Source organism: Prionailurus bengalensis, chromosome E4 (genome assembly GCF_016509475.1).
Source record: "Prionailurus bengalensis isolate Pbe53 chromosome E4, Fcat_Pben_1.1_paternal_pri, whole genome shotgun sequence".
NCBI classification, from domain to species: domain Eukaryota; kingdom Metazoa; phylum Chordata; class Mammalia; order Carnivora; family Felidae; genus Prionailurus; species Prionailurus bengalensis.
Genome location: NC_057360.1, coordinates 67493325 through 67501810, shown reverse-complemented (window position 1 = coordinate 67501810; position 8486 = coordinate 67493325). Strand labels below are relative to the sequence as shown.

General features: G+C 46.5%; 1 protein-coding gene across 6 annotated transcripts; it reads right to left on the bottom strand.

The window, feature by feature from the left end:
- Positions 1 to 8374, bottom strand: RIT1 (Ras like without CAAX 1). Of its 6 annotated transcripts, none has more exons than XM_043568714.1 (8): positions 8330 to 8374; positions 8094 to 8141; positions 7793 to 7918; positions 7585 to 7641; positions 4284 to 4357; positions 4156 to 4158; positions 3869 to 4060; positions 1 to 2661 (listed from the first exon to the last, which is right to left on the bottom strand). In XM_043568714.1, exons 3-8 carry the CDS (start codon positions 7896 to 7898, stop codon positions 2431 to 2433), a joined length of 663 nt encoding a protein of 220 aa, XP_043424649.1. In that variant the 5' UTR covers positions 7899 to 7918; positions 8094 to 8141; positions 8330 to 8374; the 3' UTR covers positions 1 to 2430. The 6 variants fall into 6 exon arrangements, with proteins under 6 accessions (XP_043424649.1, XP_043424648.1, XP_043424650.1 ...); XM_043568713.1 differs by having other exon boundaries at positions 8094 to 8144; positions 8330 to 8356; XM_043568715.1 differs by lacking the exon at positions 4156 to 4158.
- Positions 8375 to 8486: the final 112 nt, after the last annotated feature.

Here is an 8486-nt window from a genome sequence, read left to right as displayed (position 1 = left end):
TGAGTTGTTGAAAAGTTCTGTATTGTGTCATATAAACTGTCTTCATATACAAGTGCATAAGTGAGAGACTGGTCTCCTCCTTCCCCCCGCAACCCCCAAACATCACAGCAGACCGATTCTTGCTAATATTTGATAAAGTTAAAATACCTCCCTTCTGGACACTCGCTTCTAAATCTTGTGACTTAACAATCTGGCGCAGGCACGGACAGTTCCAGCGCTTTTACACTTGTCCCTGAACGTTTCTCTTCAAAGTTCCAGCCAGTAACTGATTGTAATGCCCTCAAATTGGAAAACCCTGACTCTTTAGAGTTTATAAATTACATACACTTAGATCACTGAGAATTGAGCTGTTACCTACACATAACACACCCCCTCAAACTATTTAGCACCATGGATAGAATCCTCAATACTAACTAATGGGCTAATCAATCCAATGATCAAAGATATGACAGTGACAGTCTTAAAAACACAAATTTGTTATTTTTCTCATATACAATATAAATTCCCTCCTCTCTTACAAATCTTTCTTTCTGGCAATATTCTGTGCTGCACTGAATGTCCTGAATACTTATATGGCTGTAAAAGTCTTGCCTGACGCTAAGTGCAACTCCCTAGGTCATTAGTAACGAGAAGCTAAGGCATCACACGTAAAAGGCTCCGAGCTAATTTACACATGGTGAAATACTGGTACAACAGAATTGCACTACGTTTCTTCTCTACCTTCATGCTTTGCTAAAGTGCTACAGTTCCTATCAGATTTCCGTCCTGCATAGATTCAAATTCTGGGTCTCTCACTTTTGGATGGCTTGAGTACCATAAAACATAATTTATTTGGTTTCAAAAGGGACCGCTACTTAGCTAAAAAAGTTGCAACAATCACCTTTCTTTAAACCTAGAACATACACCCCACTGAGGATGAGGAAAAACACAACCACCCTGTCCTTCTGCCTGTAATTAGAGTGGAAATCAGTTAAGTTGAGGTGTGCACTTTTTAAGAGGTGCTACACAGTCACGTCAAGAGTTTAAAATGGTCACAAACGCTACTTCAGTGACATGTGACGTTCCATATATGCTACATTATTCTTAGCGCTTTTGCACTTAATCTCCACACACGGTTAAGTCCAGGTATCAAAACAATCCTGATTCTAAAAAAAGAGAACTCACCACCAATATTTAAAGCTGTTCCTTCCCAGGACAACCGTCTCCCAGCTATGACAGATATCAAGGTGGCACTCTCTTAGGCTAAGTTCCGTCAAGGTTCAGACAACCCTGAGGTGAACTCAACAAGGTCCCTGTAAAGAAATCTTCAAGGAGAAACCCAGCACACGGGAATTTTCTAAAGCTTCACAACTGGCTCGTTAGCGCAGAGACGCGCAGGCTTTCCCGGAGCGTGGAGCCTGGTGACTGTGCTGAGGAGGCACACGCGACTGGACGCTAACTCCTGATGTCTCTTCCGTACGCAAGACGCAGGAAGTCTGACGAGGGACCTACGACACACGTGGCCAGGCCCCACTCTCCTGGGGAGCACACGGAAGCACTGGGAAGCACGTAATGCACGGGTGTGGGCATCTCCGGGGGAAAAATAAACCTGCACAAGGCAATGGCTGTCCCAACCAAGGGTCTGAACAAGAGTTTAGTAATCCAGTAATGGTTCCCAAAGCATGCACCTCTGACGGTAAACAGAGGCTAAACCCTGAAAGAACAAAAGAGCTTCACAGAAGAAACCTTCACACATTGCACTGCTTCTGTTCGTCCTCACCCATTCAGTGCATCTGGGCCAGGTGTGCACATCTCAGGAAAGCCAGGCCTGCCCTGGGGACACAGCTGTGATGCTACCTGTCCCTAGTGAGGTCCCCCAGCCGCCTCCACAGCCTGGCTTCCCTGATCTCATTGGTCCCTCATCTGCAACAGGAGGCAGTTCCACAGCTACTCGCTGAACTGTACCACTGACCTCCCTACGAGGTTCTCGCTATGTGTCCAGGAAGCACAGGAGAACAGAAGTGAGGTCCTTCCCCGAGAAGGTCCCAGGAAACCCAAGTAGAAAAGAACATGGAGTAGTGCATAGCAGAAAGTCCCTCTTGTGGGCTTAGTCAAACACACGTGGTACATATATCCCCCCAGAGTATAAACAATCCACATTAATTAACTAATATCAGGAACAGAACCCAAAACATCGGTAGATCAAATTCTAATGTGACAATTTAAAAGTAGACAGTGCTCCACTGGGTTAATAAATCAGAATTAGCTAAAAGACAGTATTCTAAACACCACATCACTGCAAACTCCCTCGAGGCATATCCCCTTCATCAGTTACATTTAAAGTAACGGTCATAACAGGAGAAAGAGCAAGCACCGTGCTCACTAATGCAAGTTACTGGACTGCTCTGAGTAAGCCCTGCAGTTCACAGAGGAACACCTCACATCTTCCCTTCAGGTTACGGAGTCTTTCTTCTTCCGGAACGGTGATTTCAGCCTCTTCCATACGCTGGTTTTGGGCTTAGACTTTTTCTCCATGGCCAGCACCGCCTCCTTTTCTTTCCTACGTATCTCCCGTACAAGGGCGTGGAATACATCATCGATGTAGTAGCGGAACGCAGCAGAGGTCTCAAAGAAAGGACAGCTGAATTCTCGGGCCAGAGCCAATCCTTCTTCCTTGGTGACCTTTAAAAATGTAAACATGAGAACATGTATAGTGGTAGCCATGGAAAACAATTAAAACTGCCCCAAAAAGTGACAAGTGAAGGGGCGATCTAACAGGAAGAGAGCTCAACTCTGGAGGTATTCAAGAAGAATTCACTCGGGAAGTTGAATTCTAAGATTCCCTCTGCCTTCAAATTACATGATTCTGTTTCTAATCTACTTTATTTTTTTTTTAATTTTTTTATTTATTTTTGAGACAGAGGGAGGCAGAACACGACCAGGGGAGGGGCAGAGAGAGAGAGAGGGAGACACAGAATCCGAAGCAGGCTCCAGGATCTGGGCTGTCAGCACAGAGCCCGACGTGGGGCTCGAACTCACGGACTGTGAAATCGTGACCTGAGCTGAAGTTGGACGCTCAACCGACTGAGCCACCCAGGCGCCCCTCTAATCTACTTTAAAGAGAACTTTTTAGAACAGGGAGTAATTACAGATACCAAGTATATTATTTTAATTTCCTTACACTGTAATAAATCCAAAATCGAGATATCCAATTAGGGATAGACCATAATTTCTCCTAGGTCTGAACACTTAGGCTCTTTCTTTTTGCTACCACAAATAGCCTGGCAATGAACATTTTATATATAAATTCCTGGATAGATTTTTCAAACAGGCATTCACAGAGAAGCATTATGAACTTATCTACTATCAACCAGTTCCGAAAAGTCTGTACCAGTCCACTGCTTCCATCAGCAGTCACAACGTGCCCGTCCACTATTCTCTCAACTAACACCAAACAGCAAGACTTCAAACTTTGTTGGTAACTTGAAGACGAGCACCACTTGCTCTATAATCCTCTCCAATTCTTATTCTCCCCTTCCAGAGTACATAATCCTCATTGTCAAGAAGCAGATCTCGAAATCCAACCTACATCTCCTGTTGCAACATAGATAATTCATTTTCTAAGGTTTTAAGAAATGAACATGCCATGATCCTTCACTTAACGGGTATTCTATTTGTTACCTGATTACCATCCTGTAGATTTTATCTTGTAAACACAGTCCTAACATTCAGATTTTATCCAAACTAATTGCAAATTAGTAGATATAGAAAAATTTCCAAGGTTGAGGAGACACTAATTTTAGATTTTTATCTCAGGGCAAAAGAATCTATAAGTAGTGAAACAACCCACCTCCCAAGACTACAGATCATATTTCCGAGTCCTCCTCACCTGTCTTAGTTGCTTCAGGTCAGACTTGTTCCCCACCAGAACCACAGGTGTATCATCAGTGCGTCGAACTCGGTAAATAAGCTGCTTAAATTCCCGAACTTCATGGAAACTTCGGCGATCGGTGATAGAATAGCAGATGATAAACCCTTCTCCTGCCCTCATATACTGATCCCGCATGGCCGTAAACTCTGCCTAGAGGGAAACAGGATCACTAATGCATTGGTACAACCTAGAACTACATCTGTATTAGCTATTACTTCAGGTTCAAGAAGAGACACATCAATTACCTGCTATCCTGAGTCAGAGGGCATGAAAAATTAAAAGAGATGAACTGGTGATCTTCTCTGTGTAAGCCTTCCCCTCCCCTTTACCAGAGTGAAAACACCTCTATACATAGTATTCTAAGATTTAATACCTGTCCAGCCGTATCCAAAATGTCCAGGTTGGCAGGCTCATCATCAATACGGATCCGGATTTTATAAGCATCTTCTACAGAAGGGAATAAAAGTGTACTATAAACCCATAAACACAAAAATATGCAACCTTAATTTTTTCCTTTTTAAGTAATCTCTAGCCCATCGTGGGGCTTGAACTAAAATTAACGATCCTGAGATCAAGAGTCAAATGCTCTACCAACAGAGCCAACCCAGCGCCCCACAACCTTAAAATTCATCTTATGGAGGGGCGCCTGGGTGTCTCAATCGGTTAAGCATCTGACTTCGGCTCAAGTCATGATCTCACAGTTCGTGAGTTCGAGCCCAGGTCAGGGTCACTGCTGTCAGCACGGAGGAGCCTCTGTCTCCTTCTGTCTTTGCCCCTCCCCCGCTTGCGAGCATGTGTGCATGCGCGCTCTCACTCGCTCTCTCTCAAAAATAAACATTTCAAAATTTGTCTTATTGAGGATTAGATTATACCCAAGTTCTCTCAGTGCCCAGATTTTCTCAGGAAACATGCTAAATCCATTAAGATATGTAAATCGGATCTTCAGCTGACGTGTTTTATGGGTTTTTTTTTTTTTTCACTTAAGCAATGACATAAGTTCATCCATAGCTTCTTCGTAAGATTTCACCTACGATCCTAAGCAATAAAAGGATACTGTTTTCTTTTGAAAAAATATTGGGCTCAAAAAGTAACTTTACCAATTTGTTAAATAATTATTAGATGTGAGACATTATCCTAAGTAATCTATATACTTAACTCATTCAATAACAAATATGCCAATAATCCACAGTAGGCATTATTATCTCTATTTTACAAATAAAGTAAATGAAATTCTAAAACATTAAAGGTCTTCCCCTTATTACATAGTTGCACTTAACAAAACACTATGGTTTCTCTTCCTTTTAAATCCAAACAAAAAAGAAAAACCATAATTTCCTTTTTTCTAGATAATCCCTCTTGTCGTAATTTCTCCTCTATGAAACAAAATTTCTCACTGCATATTATTATAGTAACCTTGAAAAATACAAGAAAATTTTTTTAGAAAAGAAAAAAACCCACTCAATATTTCTATCCTTCGATATCTGTATCATTCAAATACACCCCACTGTATTTCAACATTTTTTCTTGAATCCCTGCTTCTGACTCTCCTTCAAGATAAAGAGCCCACGACACCATCGCTTCTCAAACAACAGGTCGTGATCCATTAGGATTAATGAGTTGTGAATGAACTTAATGGGATGGGATTGGCATTAAAATAAATAAGCAAAATTCTAAAGGAAAAAGAAATCCTAAGAGCATACCACATATAGTGACATAAATACAGCTTCCTGATATTTTAGTTATGTGTATACACGTACATAGGTACACGTACACACAGGCACAGACACTTACATGTGTACTGGGTACAATGTAAAGCTTTTCTTTTCAGAGTCACCAAAGTTTGAAACAAAACCCCCTAATACATAAACTCGATGAGAGGAAGGGTCAAATTTTTTTGCTCCCCACTATACCCTCTGGGCCTACTACAGTGCTTGGTACATAATGGGAACTCAAGAGACGGAAGTATTTGCTATTGAATCAGGTAATACCGTCAGGAGAGCAGCTGTGAAAAAAAAAAAACTGAAAAAATTAACTTTTTGGGGGCACCTGGGTGGCTCAGTCGGTTAAGTGTCCGACTTTGGCTCAGGTCATGATCTCACCATTCATGGGTTTGAGCCCCAAGTTGGGCTCTGTGCTGAACCTGCTTCAGATTCTGTGCCTCCCTCTCTCTTCCCCTCCCCTGCTCGCACACTGTCTCTCTCTCAAAAATAAATAAACGTCAAAATTTTCTAAAAATTAACTTTTTCAAGAACAAGTAGGAGTTTTTAAGAAAAAAGAAAAAATATTTCTGGAATTCTCAGTAAATTATGCCAAGTCCTAAACTGAGTTTATTCCTTGAATTCCCAACATAGTTTGAATCCCTAAACAACACTGGACCGGGCCTCCTGGGTGGCTCGGTTGGTTCCGTGTCAAGACTTCAGCCCAAATCATGATTTCATGGCTCATGGTTTCAAGCCCTGTGTCAGGTTCTGTGCTGACAGCTCAGAGCCTGGAGCCTGCTTCTGACTGTCTCCCTCTTTCTGTCTCTCCTTCACTTGCACTCTCTCTGCCTCAAAAATAAATAAACGTTAAAAAAGGACCAGGGCGCCTGGGTGGCTCAGTCGGATAAGCACCCGACTCCTGATTTTAGCTCAGGTCACAATCTCACGGTTTGTGTGAGTTCAAGCCCCAAGTCAGGCTCTGCACGGACAGTGCTGAACCTGCTTGGGATTCTCTCTGCCCCTCCCCCGCTTGCTAGCGCGCGCGCTCTCTCTCTCTCAAAATAAGTAAAAATAAACTTTAAAAAAACAAGGACTGTTTATATGTTCCTCAAGTCACAGGAGCATTTACGGTATAAAGTGACGACATTCAAAGCTGGCTTAGCACAGAACACTCATTGGCTTTGTGGAAAACAGCAGCAGAGGCCCGACCCGATGGAAATCCTTCCCAGAGACCCGGGATCACCACCTCGGGTCGCATTCTGAAAACACTAACAGCATGGCCGACCTTCTGGGCCCTCCCCTGTCCCCTCCCCCACCACTTTTCATTGTGTCCTGGGATGTAACCCCGTAGAATCAAACCTGCTTCCCTCCGGCTCAGGAATGACAGTAATGTTCTGTCTTTGTAGAGAACGACAACCTTTCTTAAAAAGGCAGAACGAAAATTACCTGCCACTCCAACCAAGTCTGGCCAAGGGCAGAGCATTAAGTATTAACCTTAGTACGTAATCAACTTGAGGGATGAGGAAGTAAACTAAGAGCAGCCAGTGGAAGAAGGCCAGTGTGCAAGTCCGAGTTGTAAGAGCTCAGCAGGCTGGCTCGACTTGTTTTTCTGCTTCCTTTTGTGGAAGTTCAAATCAGCTGACTCATAGTTACAGAGCCGGAGACCCTTAGACAAGTGACAGCAAAGGCGTCTGTTAGGTGGCCTTGAAACTTCTCCTTTCACCTGGCAATGCAGTCCAGCAACCACACGAAGGTAAGGAAGGAAAGTGTCCCCAAGAGGGCTTCCACGCATTCAGAGTGAAGGCAGGAAAAAACAAATGCTCATTTGCTCCCAACTTCTGTGACCCCCTCGGTAAGATATCTCAGACACGGAAAAAGGCTCAGAAGATGACTAGGGAAAAAACCGTTTCAAAAACTCAGGCCAAGACGCGTCCAGAGAGTTTGTTTGGAAACCTCCGCCGTCACGTGACTTACCGATGGTGGGGTCGTGGTCTTCTGGAAATCTGTGGCTGATGAACTGCATGGTCATGGCTTCAAAACAAGACAGGAGAGTTACAATCCAGAGAAGTGGCCCCCGGGAAGAACCGCAAGGGTCGCCACTGCACGACAGCCACCTGGTTGCGGTGCAGACGAGCTCTTTTCACCCCCACTTCTGGTGGACTGGAAGCACGAGGGCACCTACCGCTTTTCCCCACGCCGCCGGCGCCCAGCATCACCAGCTTGTACTCCCGGGACAGGCCCGCGGGGCTGCTGCAGCCGCTGCCGGAGGGGCGCGGCCCCGGGTCCATGGCCCCCCCGGGACGCGCACCTGGCGAGCGAGAGGAACGCGCTGGACCCGGGCCGCACCCGGAGCCCCCGCCCCCTCCACCCGCCCGGGTCCCGCGCCCCCGGCCCCCGCCCCGCGGCCCTCGCCCCTTCCACCGGCCCGCGCTGCGCCCCGGGCCCTCGGGCCCCCGGCCCCCGGCCGGCCGCCGCCTCCTCACCTTCCCCGGGGCAGTCCGGCCGGCGACACCGCACAGCGTTCCCAAGTCCTGCTATTTCCAGAGGAAAAACAAAAGAGGCAAAACGCCTCTGGAGCCTCCTGGGACCAGGGCGCCGGCACCGCCACGAGGAGCCCGCCCCTCAGCCTCCGGCTCCTCCGCGCGCCCCCCGCCCCCGCCCCCGAGGCGCGCCGACCCCCACCCCGCCCGCCAGCCCCGCGCCAGGCTCCAGCGCTGACCTGTGACCCCTCCCGTCGCCGGGGAAGATGGCGCCACGGCGGGGAGGCGGGGCCGGGTGACGCGCGCCTGGCCCCGCCCTGCGGGGGGGGGAGCGCCGCTCGCGGGTGTGCGCACGCGCGCGGGAAGAGGCGGCGGGCTCGGTAAGGGACCGAGGGG

What these genes read in the sequence shown, in the direction of transcription:
- RIT1 (XM_043568714.1), bottom strand. Translation starts at nt 7,898, where the DNA reads ATGGACCCGGGGCCGCGCCCCTCCGGCAGCGGCTGCAGCAGCCCCGCG. An exon ending in CGGCGGCGTGGGGAAAAGCG is followed by an intron (nt 7,642 to 7,792) that starts GTAGGTGCCCTC and finishes CTTGTTTTGAAG; the next exon opens with CCATGACCATGCAGTTCATC. An exon ending in AGACCACGACCCCACCATCG is followed by an intron (nt 4,358 to 7,584) that starts GTAAGTCACGTG and finishes TCCCTTCTGTAG; the next exon opens with AAGATGCTTATAAAATCCGG.